Below are 14,938 nucleotides of genomic sequence, written 5' to 3' on the forward strand. Positions count from 1 at the left end.
ACTAATAAAATGTAGCACGAGTAGATTTAATGATCACGTGAATGGAATTTTATTGCTGTCGCAATTTCAATTTTCAACCCGTATTTGCTGCCTTAGGATTTTGGGGGCAAAGGTTGATATGTGGACCGGGCTATTGAGTTGACAGACTCCAGGCCCAAGCTTGGCCCAGTTTAAGTCAGGTTGGAAGGAGAGATGGACATCGGGCCGGGCCAGGCACCTGTTACTAAACGGGCCATGCCAGGCACGGCCCGCTTAATCTAAAGGCTAAGTCCGGCACGGCCCTAGGCCCGTGGGGTGGCGAGCCATGTCGGGCCCGGCACGGGCCGTGCTAGGCACGAGACGAGCTGTTCAAAAAAAAATCGCCGTTATGGGTGGCCCATAACGGCTATTTTTTTTGTCCATAACGGCTATTTGTGGCTTTTTAACCATTTTGCCCCTCCCAACAGCCATAAAACGGCTAATTTGAGGGATATTTTGGGGCAAAAATTGAAGTCATATAAATTTGTGCTTGGCTCACAAATCGTGCCAGCCCAGGCCCTTATGGGCCGTGCCGGGCTCGGCCCATAAGGGCCAGAAATCCTTAACCCAGCCCGGCTCCCTTTTATGAGCCGTGCTCAGCACGGCCCATTACTGTAGCAAGCGGGCCGTGCCGGGCCATGGGCGGCCCGGCCCAATGCCCACCTCTAGCTGGAAGTCCAAGCCGAAAACACCCGTTTCTTAATTGGCCCAACCTATGTAGCATGTAGGCTGAGATGTGGCCCATTTACCGGCCCAAATCAATCCCCGCATGACTGGTATAGTTATACTTCAAAACGTGCACCCCCTCTCGTTCTCTCTCACACATACAAAAAATATTAGATGGACCAGATTCACCGTGGATCTGAAATTTAATCACTCCATTTTTCCTCGATCTTTGTTTTTTGTTTTATGGATGATAGTAATACGACCTAGAATAATTTCATCCTCAGTCCATGGTAGAACTTAGTCCACCTAATAGTTTCTGCATGCACATACACATTGCTTGCATATATGGTTTTGATATGTATATGCTGCATGAGGTACAGCAGCATTATTCTAAGAAAGATGTCTGCATTTTGTGCATATATGACCACTCTTAAGCACACTTATGCTGGATTTCTGAATATATTTGATGATATAACTGATCTATCAACCTCTGCTTCCATGACTATTAGCTAATGCTATTTGCTAGAAAATTTCCTCAAAAATGTGTGTATATATATGTACACACTCACATGTACCCATATGCTGGGCTTCTGCATTCATGCAACAAATAATTGATTCATCTACCTCAGCTTTCACCTAATTAATTACGCACGATTGACGATTTATGTGGAAATCTTGGTACACAGCTATTGGACATTAGCCACTTAATAATCTCTTGGTATTTCATATTGCTGACGACTGCAGATCATGTACTTATGGTAAAAAAACATGAACAGAAAAGTCTGATTACGTTATTCTTATTTGCTAACTCAGCAATCCAAGAAAGCTTTCCGTCACCTCATCATCCTTCTAAAAGAAACTAATCAGGAAGCCGATAGATTTAATCTGATGTAAGAAGAAGGAAGCAGTCACGAGTCTGAGGTACTTGGATTCTGTGCCAATTATTTCAATCAATCTTATCATCATATGCATAATTAAACAAAAATGTTAAAATTCAATTCCTTCTATGGACTTTTTGGAAGGGGGGGGGGAGATGAAGTAGAAGCAACTCTTATCTCAGTTCCCACCTCGCAATCAAAGCTCATACAAGAAAAATTATAGTTAGTTCCATAGCTTAGGTATTATTAGACCTTTATCTTTTCTTCGTTTGTTAATTCTCTGAATCAAGCATGACTTCATTTTTTTTTTCAGTTCCACACAGAGGATGAAAAGAAAATATACATCTTCTATGGCCAAAAGTAGAAGAAACACTGCAATCAAGTACAGTTGCGGAAACTCTTAACAGAAGGCTTCTATGAATCTTAATCATCAGTTGTGAAGGCTTCTATGAATCTTAATCATCAGTTGTGAAGCGGGTTTGGACCTTGCGGTACCGCTCTATCAGACGCTCCATGGATGGGACTAAAGTCATCGCCATCGTAATTGATCGCCCGCGAAGGAGAAATCCTGGAGAAATAGCCAGTGGATGATGAGTGCTCACCTTGCCAACTCTTGTCCGCCTCCTTTTGCGTAATTCTGATGCCATGGCTGAAATTAGATACTTGGCCCGCCACAAGTAATATAAGGAGGAAGAGAGACATGGATGGCAGATGGAACTTCTTAAGCTTCATGGTGTTGGAGAAAGAGAAGTATAAGAAAGAGAATGAAGATTGAGAAGAGAGAGAAAGTAAGGTTGGATTGAGAGTTAATTAGTAGAAATGTAGGACGGTAGGGATTGTATTGACATGGGACCATCTCTAAATGGTGAGAAAGAGACATAAGTTTTCTATCAATCTACCCTTTCGGAGTTCTTAAATTGCCCTCTCTTTCTCTCTCTCATGCGTTACAACGGTTGGTTTTGTGACTTTTGTCATTAGGAAATCTTGCAGGGGCAGTTTGCAAGGGAAGATAAGCTGAAAGATCTCTTCATAACAAGATGATTGTTGACTTTCTTGCCTAGTTGGCAACACGCAAGTTACTGGTTATTATAAATTATAATTTTTACGAGTATGGATAATTAGGCAGCTCTGGAAAATGATCTCAACATGGAAGATTGATCGTCCATGCCCTTTTTTGTCGCTGAGAGGGATGCTTCATACACATCTAGTACGTATGTATCCAAAAAAGTTAAAATACAGCATATCTCAGAGCGCACTAGGCAGTTCACTTTTTCCAACCCAAAAAATATCTCCGGAGTGGTTAGCCACATACGAGGCCACCCAGTCCGCAACCCTGTTAGCCTCTCTGTAGACATACATAGTCCAAAAGACCACCTCGCCACATACCATAGCTCGGATGCTCTTTATCGAGTTCTTTTTTTTTTTTGCTAAAATGGAAGTATCATACAAAGTGTGTATGGATACAACCAAGAAAGTCAAAAGGCAGTACATCCCGGAGCACACGAGGAAGCTCCGCCTCACCCACCCAAAGGTGATCTCCTGAATGGCTGGCGACAAACGACGTCACCCAATTGGTTGCCCCATTGGCCTTTCGAAATACATGCTGCGCCTGAACACCCATCCTACCACAAATCATAACCCGGATATCCTTCAGCAGCGGGTGGTAGTCGCCGACCCTCCCGGCGGCCTGCTGGATCCAACCGATGATCGTATGATGTCTCTGGTGATTTGTTTTGAACTGCAGGTCAGGTCTTTAGCACCTTTGCAAACTTGGTTCATTGGGCAAATGATCTATCTACCTATGGTGTGCTCATTTACTTTATATCGCTGCATGTATAGTTGGACATGAACGTGGGGTTGATCCACACACCAAGAGTCAGTTTAGGAGGCAAACTGTAAACATTTTCAATAACAAGGCAGTCCAATTAATGTACTGAGCTTCACCAAGAAAAGGTGGTGGTTTGTAGAGAGGTCTTCTTCAAGAATTAGACCACTCGCAAGCTGCCTTGTGTGATTTGAATAGTTGTCATGTTGAAAGGGTAGCATTGAGTTGACCTCACAAATTTGGTTGATTGAGAGGTCATAACTCATAAGCAATCATGGATGGTGGATGGCTATCACAATCCCAAATCAAGAAATATCTAAGCTTAATTTTTGGTGTTTTGGTTTGGACTGGAAGGGCAATGTGGTTGGCTCAGGAACGTCAGTATAGGGAATCATTAAATTGGTCATCACTTTGTGGGACAAGGCTAATTACGGATTGCTTAATTGCTTGTGTGCTGTCATCCCATAGGCAATGAAAGCAACTATAGTAATAAATACAGGTAGATCGGATGGTAGAAAGCAAAGGTAGCAAATCTGGTACTCAAGTAAAAGCTTTGATCTAGGCTACTAGTATTTCTCTTTTATGGGCTTGGTGTACATATTAATCAATATGATATATATGCTCAGTGATGAACCTCTTCAAGTATTGTTTACATTTTATTTTTTTTTTTTGATAAAAATGACAAATTATATAGCTCTAAAGTGAGTATATTCTGTCAGATCATGAGAAAGTAAAGAGTACAAAGAGGAGGGAATATCTTCTATAAATGTCCAAAAAAACTCTTTGGAGTGCCAGGCGATGAAGGAGGATATTGTTTACATTGTTAGTACCAGGAAATGTACATAGTACCATGTGACTCGTATTCAAGTTTTGCCACATGTGAGACTAGCTAAAAAATAGCTATGGTTCTACATATTTGACATGGGAGAGAGATACATATTTTAATGGAAAAAAGAATGAAGATTTTGTGAGATATGTCAGTAAGAGAGACATATGAAATAACTTTTTTTTTTTTTTTGGAAAAAAATGAATGAGAAATAATCCAAAAGGATCTCCAGGCAAATGTGTACCAATTTGGCCATTACGAGTAGGACTAGATAAAGTTTGAAAAGAAGATCTACCACATCGAAATACTGGGTCGTAGGCTAAATTTTTGAAGCTCATAACTTGGCCACACAATGTCTGATTGGAATTAAAAAAATTTAAATCGGACAATTTTTTGAGATTTTTAGAGGTGGTGCTTCTAGCGATCGAGCCCAAATTCCATCGAAGCCCAAAACAGACCGGTCAAACCGAAAATTTTTCCGAAAATTTTCTTTTCGAATAAGAATTTGATTGAGCATAACTCTCTATTCAAAAAGAATTGGGTGGAGCAACAATAGAAAAAGTTGATATAAAAGTAAATATCTAGCTTTTCAAAATTTTTAGCTTTTTTTAGAAAATTTATAATAGTAATATCTATTTTAGGAAAGAGAGTCATACTAAATTTAGGAAGAAGAATCCGATCCAAATTATGTCAGGTCAAACCTCACATTATAAATAGAGGCTACGTATCTCGATTTTTTAATCATTAATGAAAGAAAATGGAGACTTAAAGCCCTACTTTCAAAATTTTTCTTTCTTTTAGTTATCTTTCGAGAAATTCGAGTTGAGATGGTTGAAGGAAATCTTCCTTCTCGCCGATCGGATTTAGAAATCATTATTTGAAATATTCAATTCAAAGTTAGACTCTTCCAATTCTCTACGCCTAAATTCATGCTCCCCATGCACTCCTAAATCATGTCAAAAGAGAGATTATGTGATATATTTTTGTGCATGAGAATTTTTTAAATATTTATAACAATCTCTCTTTCATGATTTCTCCTCGCATGATTTCACTCGACATCATGGAATATCCGACACTCGAGAGTCCCCTAAATATATAATACACAGAAAGTAACCTACATTTGTCTCCAAAACCATTGCCTTAAACCAACTTTGAATGGTGAAGGTAACAACAATGCACACTGAAACTTGCATTCAAAAACTAATGCATGTATTAAAGGCCACCAAATCAATTAATGGAGGCTGCAAGATATCTTAGGTTGGCCATCAGGCTAGGAAGCAAGCAGTAGATCAGAAACTATGAACTGCCGGCAGTGGAATTTGGGTACAGGAGCTAGCCAAACGTAAGCATTACGAAACAATAGCTTTGATAGGTTAATTGGAACCCATCATAAGAAGGTAATTTTTATAAGATTAAAGAAACAAAAAAAGAGCTATCAAAGTGACTTCAAGCCCTCTCGACCTATCAAGTCAAGGGTGTGGAAGGTAACTCCTTGACTTACGAATCCTTGGCGTGCATAGCCATTACATCTAACCTCAGCTTGTAAAACAATGTCTATTAATTAAATGGTATTAGGTGAACCCCGTTCACTTTGTCATACGCTATAAGCTATCCTATCGCTCATTTAATAGATGCATGCACCACGTACGCAATATTCTATTGAAGCAATTACAAATTGCAATTAAGGCATCGACTGTACTGCATAGTGTGAGTTGATTATTGAGTAGGTTTCATGTTATGTCCCCTATAGCCTTTAACATTTTTTCATGGAAGTCGGGACCTAATCGATGTGCACTTTTCAACGGAAAAATCTGCATCACATTCAATAATGTCACACTCGTTTACCAGTTCTCGTACGCACAACCTAGAGAGCTAGAAGGCGCTGTAATTTGGAATCATCAGTGGCTAAGCTACCTGATCTTAGATGGAATACAACATTTTAGATTGATATGTTAACTATGAACATAAATTATATATCAAATTAGATGAGGAAATATACTTCCAGCCAATGTCTAAGCTCGTACAAACATGGCTTCAAGAACCTATGCAGTGGATTAGTTAAAAAAATAAATAAATAAACCGATATTTTAATTTTTGAGAGATATAATTGGACTCCTATCGTCAAGCTTCAAATTCTAGATACTTTTCTCCTAGGGGAAGGAGCGGCAGCCAACTACCTAAGGCCTTTTGGCGTAAAATAAACAAATTTCTATACAACTGATGTGAAGCATGGTTAGCATGTTATCATGCAATGCTTAAAGGATTGATGTGAAGCATGGTTAGCATGTTATCATGTAATGCTTAAAGGTCCATAGCTTGGGTTCGATCTCGGCACAAGCAGTCGTTGCTCTATGATACTTTAAGACTAGCAAGAGAAGGTGGCTCTTTTTCGAGCTTTACCGAATGACGAACAGTGCAGTTGACTGGGTAGTCTTTTTTGTAGCTCATCATTCTGGATGTTTTTTTTGGAAGAACCAAGCGATTGTCCCTTCTTTTCTCCGCTGGCTTTTTTTTCTAATTTTGTTGGCTGCACTCATGCACGTTTTATATGAGACACCATTGTTAAATAATAATAATAATAATAATAATAATAATAAGCCATGGCTTGGTTAATGGGTCTCCTATTAGCAAAAATTTTGAGCTAGCTAAATCCTATTTTATAAGAATTTCTGTGTGGATTGTTTACTAGTTTAGCATTGCTAGCTCCAAGAAGAAGTTGACGGGTCATCTTTAATGTCGTCTATTGTCGGACATGACATGGTTGGCATGCAATCAAGAAGGATACAAAGAAATTATGGACAACGTTACCTGTTGAGCAATGTTCACGAGTCACATTTTTCTGAGCTACTTACCAAAGAATAAAATAACATAAAATAAAACAAACAAAAATTAAGCTGAGCAAATAAAATGACATCGTTTCGACAGATCTCTCGGGATGAAGATGAAGGTTGATTAAAATGCCCAAACCAGGAAAGGTCCAAAAGTTTGTGCGGTCCCCCGGAAAGCTACCAAATGTCGTGTACCGAGCCATCAATTAATGAAACATCTATCAAGCTGAGGCCCATCGGTGCCATTGGATCTCAATTGTTCCATAATAGGTCGTCTATCTTTTTTTCGGGAAGTCGAAGGATTTGACCTAATGCTTTATTTCTGTCCTGGTTGATCCTGATTCGGCATTAGAAATATATTAATTAGTCTCCAATAATCGAATACTTTTTTCTATAAATACTGCATATTTGATTTCATCAATACATCCATTTTTTTTCCTTACGAGTTCTAATATCGATACTCCACGCTTAAGATCGGGTTGGCCATTCATCAAAGCTTTGAGATTTATATGATTAAAAAAGTAGTATTAAGAAAAGAACAATATCTAACCTGTGGACAAAATGCTTTTCGCCGAGGGCTTTAGGATTCGGGCACAGAAGATGTAGCGACTTCCAAGCGTGTCTTGCGTGGATGGATCCGCCCCTGAGCAGAATACAGATGAGGAGGCTTTTGTTGAGAATAATGATGCACCAAGAGAAAGGAGAACAATATGTAAAAGAGAGCTACTATCTTTGATCTTCCCTTAGGATCTCCTTCCAAATCCTAGACATCAAGCACCATTCCAAAGGCATTTCATTTGCCCATAAATGGCGACATATACAAGGGCATTGTTTTTCCTTGGATGCAGCATCATGTAGGAATGGATAAGATGGCTGAGCAAGGACAATGTTGATGCCAGATTAAAGTGACACTGTAGAAATTTGGATCTGAAAATTTGATAGGCTCTACAAGAATCTAAAGTAAAAATGGGCTATATTAAAATAGTCATATTGTTTGCTAAGTAAAAAAGGCCAACAAAATAATTAAAAAAAAATACAGATAATAATAACTTTAGCATGTCAAATTCTAAACAAGAAATGGCTGTTAGATAGTATTTATATGGATAAGGTACCACCTCCCCCCTTTCTGTTGGTGTGAAGGTTGTTGGCAATGGAGAAAGACGACTCAAGGTCTGCAAATTGTGCTGATGGTGTGGAACAGTGGAAGGCAATCAAGTTCATGGAATGCACGGACTTTCGACCAAAAATTGGATCCGTTTATCAAATTAAATTGTGTTATTATGCTACTATAATGTTCAATTCTGTGTTTCGTCAGAAGTTTAATTCCTAATGTCCGAATCCATGATCAAGTTCTTTGTCACTCAAGTGTCAGTCTCAGATGGAAAACTGATTGCTATTATGAACTGTGAGCTGGTGGCGAGCTAGAAGACAATTTCCAGGCAAAGGAACAGTAATATTTACACACAACTTGCTACACCACGTAATGTCATTGCATGGTTTATTCATCGAAAACCTCCTATTAATGAAGGGATGTCTTTGGTTTTTATTACCAGCCTTCTCAAGAAGGAACACCTTATTCATATAATAACCTTCTGCTGGAGAAGGAAGTCAGGCCTAACTACATGAAAATTATACTTGAAATCTTTTGCTGGCGCAATGTCCATCAAACAAGTTTCCATAATACACCAAATCACAAACACTCACCTCATCTTGCCTCCAGAACCAATCATCGCACCGTTATCTCATGATGCCAACATGATCGATCATCCGTGTGTGATTCTAGTGTGGATGGCAGACATATATTTCTTGATTTTAATAGGACTCCTTACAAGAGTTGTTTCTATCTAGTATAGTTTAAAAATAATCAAGTTATTAATGACCGGACGAAAACAAGAAATGACCCCTTACGTGCGAAATTATAAAAGATCTCCTCTCATGCAGTGCATGTATCCTAGTCCGGGCAGTGAAAGAAAGCTTGCAACCGTGAAACCTTCTCAAGGATCGTCGGGTCTAGCTTTCTGATAATCTGTGCCAGTAGACATGCTGAAACTTGAGGTTCGGGTCCGTCCATGATTAGGCAGTGCGCTATGTTCAGCGCCTCAAGATGTGCCATGTCATCTAAGATTAACAGCAGAGCTTCCTTTGTCACCATACAGCACTGCAGACTTAAAAACTTCTTGAGTTTGGGCACACCTGCAATCTTTGAGGCAAATCTCATATCAATGGAACCCATGACTTTTAGTTGAGAGAAGTTATTGCACTTATTACTTATTTCCTCCAAGATATCAGGATCTTCAATGCTAGGCATAGTTAAGGATTCCTGCTTGCTCCATCTTTCAATAGCCTGGCACAGTGCATCTTTCGTAAGGCAGTTCCAAGCAGGCAGCACTAGTCATTTGAGGTTTGGACACCTGCTCCGGAGCAAAAGAGTGAAGCAAATGCAACTACAGTGCAATTAGTGGCAAAACAAAAACATGAGCATATGAACTAGCATCAGAAATTGGATATCAAGATACAGTTAATAAGTATTGCACAATCAGATGCCACTTTCAAGTATATAAAATGAATACTTTACATGCTTCTGTTACCATCAGCTTAGGCTGTTTGCTAACAAAATCACACCCCGTTTTCTTAGAAGCAATAAGCAGGGTACGGAATTCCATAAAGCAGAATAATTGGAATGAAAAGGCATTATTATTTTCTCAAAAATGATGTATACGTTCTCCCTGGAATTCGGATTATATGATTCTTTGAATTTAATATAAAGATGCAAATAGTTCATATAATGTATGGAGGCATTAAAAATGTTGGCTCATCTTATTGAATCAAAAAAAGAAAAAAGAAAAATGAGGGCTTTCTGTTACCACAAGTGGGCAGCATTTAGTAGAAACAATTCCACATATGCAGTCTAAATCCACTAAAAAATTTAGATAACTTCTAATTCTTTGATGAATTTTCTGATGACTCTGGTCTGTCGATCAAATAGAAGACAGCATATTAGCATCTTCCAGGAATAATTTGTCAGACTACCATCATTAATAAAAAACTTCACATTTGACCAACTAGTGTGTTTACTTTTCTGCTCTAAGAAGAAGGAAGTTAAAAAATAACCGTTGATGCAATATGTCATCCACTGTATTCTGATATTCATTAGATAACTCATCAGCTCCAAACAAAGATCCAAGAAATAAACAATTGATGCTCATTTTCAGTTCTGTTCATAATAAATGTACAGTTCGAAATACTCCATCAATCTGTTCTGAATTCCATATTATTTTCTCTAAATCTTGCTTCCAAGTTCCAAAAAAAAAAGAACGTCAATGAAGAGGAGAAAAAGGAATAAGCATACATGGCATCTAGTACAACATACAAAAATAAGAGAAAAGGAAACCATGTTAATTTATCAAAATTGTCAAGAACCAAGTGTTAATCTGACTCCATCATGGAATGAAATAGGTGTAATGCCAAGCACTTGAATCAATTTGCTGATGTCCATGGATATGTCTGCTGGGGAGACAACTCCACGGTTTGCCTACAGAGACAAAGATGCTGTCTGTAAAAGAAGAACATAATACATAAACACAAACATGGTACATATTGAATGATATAAAAGAACATTGATAAGCATTGGTGCAAAGAGAAAATATAAGATCAAAGAAACTCCTAATTGTCATCTGTACATTTATCTAGACAAGAACTTATAACTCCAAGAGAGAAAACTTTGCAATATCATGGTAGCCGTAATTGCCTGATAACCAAAACTTATCTAGCGCTTCAAGAGTTGAAAAGACATACCAATGATGCAGATACTGATTTGATAAGCAAGTGATCATATCCTCTGATGGTTGCAACTGTCTCAGCCATTTGAACCCTTGAAACCCTATCCCGCCCACCAACATTTAGAAGTAACTGCATTTGCTTACCCTCTGACATGAGGTATGTACAGACGCAATTATCAGTATTCACTCAGATGTTAAATTAACCTTTTGGAAAAGGTTTTTTTATTATCAAGAAACAACTAATTATTAGAATAAAACAATTGCACAGGAAAAACACAAAAAGAAAGAAAAGAAAAACTTAGATAAAATATAATGGTATTCTGAGACAGGACAAAGAAGCTTGATCAAAGATGTGGCAAGCAAGCAGGTCAGAGAGATTTGCAGACTCAGGAGATACAGTATGAAGTATAAGTGTGGTTTGATCTAGGCTGTGTTTTCTAAGCTTTAAAGGCTGGGTTATTATTTATTTGTTTCTTCTTTGGTTGTATTTTTTTCCTCTTATAAGTCAATTCTTTCTGTTGGGCATCATTTGTCCGGCCCTTATCTTGGTCACTGGCTTTTGGAGCAGCACGTCAGCTGAGGTTGGGAACAAAATGGTGGATGCCCACCCATGTCCATGCAATGAAGAACTTGGATTTTTGTAGAACAACAAAAAACATGCCATATTGTCCAAAAAAAAGATTATAGGCAATATTAATGTTTTAAGTGGAAAATCAATTGCCATATGTAATAACTATCACATCTATGATTATATATATTACATTATTCAGCTTGTTACATACATTTCTCAAAGAGCATGCTTGAAACTACTGCATTAATAGATTTGGCATCTGGAGATAACAAGGAGGTTTTCTTTTCTCAATTAATCCCTTGAGAGATCATTTCCCTAATTAGTAGAGAAAAGGAAAATTTTAGATAGGTGCAGAAGTAAACTATACAATAGTATAGATATACACATAGATGGATAAGATTTCTAGATCAAGGCATGTACCTGATATCCACTTTTTAATCAGAGTTAATATAACATTCACCATATCTTTAACATATACAGGGCAACGAAACTCATCGTGAAAAAATTCAACTTCCTGCCCAGGTGAAAGAACGCTATCAATCCACTGCATCCAAAGTCAGAGATGATTGCTTAGAAAATAACCATAGAGCAATTTAATATCATTTATTATTACATAACATTTCCAATGAACTTTGAAGATGTACAGGAATAACTGTCAAAAGGTTTCAAAAATAAATGATTGCATAAGTAATTCACCAGCAGGCAAGCTTAAGCTAGTAAATAGTAAAAGAGTGTGTTAAACAAATAAATTAATTAAATCCCATATAAGTGCTTGAAAGTATCAAGCAGATCGGAAGACAGATACAAGCTTAGATTTGAGAGATCAAACAGTAAGCCCACAATATGTCAACATTCCAAAGATGTTGGTCAAGTCAACTGCTTGTGCTCATGTTCAAACATTGTACTAGAATGATAATTTTGAATCTTATCCAGTTATCATTACACGAAAGTTGGAATTACAAATCGAAGAGTAGAATATGATTATTGAATCTCTAACAAGTAGACAGCAACGACCTTAATAAACAAGTTAATTTGACCATGTATAGGAGAAAGTTAACGGGTCACAAGGAAATTTGGGGCTCATCTCTGGCTTACCTGGATTGGAAGAGACTTTGCAACAGGTGAAATTGTCTGCGGCCCATAGATTATACTACTTCGCAGGATCGTATAGTTTGGATACTTTGCCATGATAAACTGCTCTGCAGCTACTTTGGATGACCCATACATATTTACAGGATTTGTTGCATCTTCTTCTTTGTAAAATGATTTCGTCCCATCATAAACTGTTAGTTTAGTAAAGTCATGTTAGATTCAAGTATGGTGACCCTTCATGACATAAAGAAAGACATCAAAAGGAACAGTGGAAAAGGAATAAAACAGAATAAAGAGAGAAAGGCAAGGTTTCATCTTCAAATTCTATTGTGAATTTTAAATGAAATAACAACCATACCAGAGATTCAGAGAACAGTGAGCCAATGATTAATGAATAATAGCAATCAAATGTGACCAAAGAGTTTCCCTTTAGCATGGAATTTCATGTCATTCTCAATTCGATCCATGCTAGTCACAAGTCCGCAATATATTTAACTAAAGAAAAAGGTGATACATTAAAAGTTCATAGGTAACCTGCAAAAGAAGCAAGCCTTGTAGATGAACTTATTCCATCGATGAAATTAAAAAAAAATGTAAAACATGTCAAAAATCATCTGTCTCCAACTATGTTGTTCGGTTGCTAATGTACCTTTACAGTTTTCATTTTATCGGCATATGAAAAAGTAACAAGAGAATAAACGATGATCGCAGATTCTCTGAAATTTGATCTATAGAATTGTAAAATTCATCCTTATAAATTGATATCCCTACTCGTTTAAGAGAATTCATAAAATTAGGACAAGGATGGGCGTCAACATGTCTTGAAGACCCATTCCTTAACCAAAAAGAAGAATCCACGCACGCAGTAGTATTTATAATACCAGTAAACGAGAATCTAGTGGATCTTCCATAAAAGTTGGCAGAGAATAGGCTTACCTTGATCAGTTGAAAGATGAATCAAAAGAGTTTTCTGGTTACTGAAGCTTGATAACCAGTTTACAAGGGAAGAAGGCAGGTTAGTAGCCATAGCAGCTACAGGATCCGTCTCACAAACACGGGGAACAGAGAGTGCAGCACAGTTAACAACAGTATGTGGCTGAAAACAAAATCGCTATCACTGTCCACTGGTTTCTATGAATGTAATCGTGGGGAAAAATATAAATAGAAGAAGAAGATCCCAAACATAAAGGATCTGAATGGTATTCGGACCTGGCCAAATTTGGCGGTGATGGCGTCGAAGCCGTCGCCGGTGATGAGATCGACGCGGAAGGGAAGCACCGGGGAGACGGCATCGATGAGCTCCTGGGGTGGGATCGGACGGTGGTGGGTGAAGGCCAGGTCGCAGCGGGATTCTCCGTTTGCCCCGGCGAGCCCTTCTAGGAGGTGCTGCCCTAGATAGCCTGTTCCTCCCACCACCAGCACTCGCTTCCTCTCCTCCCCCATTTCCCTCCTCCTCCTCCTCCTCCTCTCCTCTCTCCAGGACAAGAAGAAGATGAGATCTACTTCACAGAACTGAATCGGGATTTCCCCTCACGAGTTTCCGGCCCGAAGGGGTGGCTCGACCCTTCCCCGAGCCGTCCGGTCCGACCATTGGATCGTGGTAATTTTGATCACTCTTTTGAGGTTCTGCGTACTCTACTTCTTCTTCTTCCATTACTGAAAACAAAAGTATCATTACGTATGGATACAATTTAAAAAATCAAAAAATAGTACATCACGAATACTGGGTAACTCCGCCTCTCCTACTCAGAGGTGGTCCTTCGAGTGGTCGGCAACAAAAAAGGCCACCCAATATCCAGCACCATTGGTCTCTCTAAACACGTGCTTCGCCTGGAGCACCATCTTACCATAGACCATAGCTCGGATATCTCGCAGCAACGGATGGTAATCACTTACCCCCCCCAGACTCCTACAGGATCCATCCAATGACCATCGCAAAATCACCCTCCAGAAGAACCTCTCTTCCCTGCAGAGCATGCTGAACAAAGCACAATCCCGCTCAGGCCGCTCTCAGCTCCGCCCCTGGCACCGAGGTATCAAACAAATGGTAATCCCCAACAACAATCATCCTGGAGTCTGAGCTCCTGATAATAAAGCCTGCCCCACTCGCCCTACCTCCCTCTAGGATTTGTGTACTTGAATTGGATTTGGCTTCCGGTGTTTGTTGGATACAATGAGGACTGAACCTGAATCGAAGCAAACATGTCTGTCACGATTCAAATATTTTATATATTCTGTAATATAATTTTAATCCTGCCAGATAAAAGATTGTGCACAGGTATCGTATATTGATGAGGCCTTGTCCAACAAAGATTCGTTCAATGAAAATATTACAAACCTTCCACCTGCGTGAGAATTTTGTGTTCAACCTAATCAAATTCCGCTATATGGTCCAATTCAGTTGAGGACATGGCCCAAATTTAATTTGAGATGATATTGGCTTGGTTGGATTGGG

The 14,938-nt window shown here is 38.7% G+C and overlaps 1 protein-coding gene across 3 annotated transcripts; it reads right to left on the bottom strand.

Annotated features, from left to right (window-relative positions):
• Positions 1-8,663: 8,663 nt before the first annotated feature.
• Positions 8,664-13,983, bottom strand: LOC103708651 (methionine adenosyltransferase 2 subunit beta). Of its 3 annotated transcripts, none has more exons than XM_017843210.3 (6): positions 13,693-13,983; positions 13,420-13,579; positions 12,487-12,674; positions 11,812-11,935; positions 10,837-10,967; positions 8,664-9,452 (listed from the first exon to the last, which is right to left on the bottom strand). In XM_017843210.3, exons 1-6 carry the CDS (start codon positions 13,924-13,926, stop codon positions 9,378-9,380), a joined length of 912 nt encoding a protein of 303 aa, XP_017698699.1. In that variant the 5' UTR covers positions 13,927-13,983; the 3' UTR covers positions 8,664-9,377. The 3 variants fall into 3 exon arrangements, with proteins under 3 accessions (XP_017698699.1, XP_038971104.1, XP_008791907.1); XM_039115176.1 differs by having other exon boundaries at positions 8,816-10,573; positions 13,693-13,977; XM_008793685.4 differs by lacking the exon at positions 8,664-9,452 and adding an exon at positions 10,453-10,594 and having other exon boundaries at positions 13,693-13,980.
• Between the last annotated feature and the right edge of the window lie 955 nt (positions 13,984-14,938).

Source organism: Phoenix dactylifera, chromosome 17 (assembly GCF_009389715.1).
Source record: "Phoenix dactylifera cultivar Barhee BC4 chromosome 17, palm_55x_up_171113_PBpolish2nd_filt_p, whole genome shotgun sequence".
NCBI classification, from domain to species: Eukaryota; Viridiplantae; Streptophyta; class Magnoliopsida; order Arecales; family Arecaceae; genus Phoenix; species Phoenix dactylifera.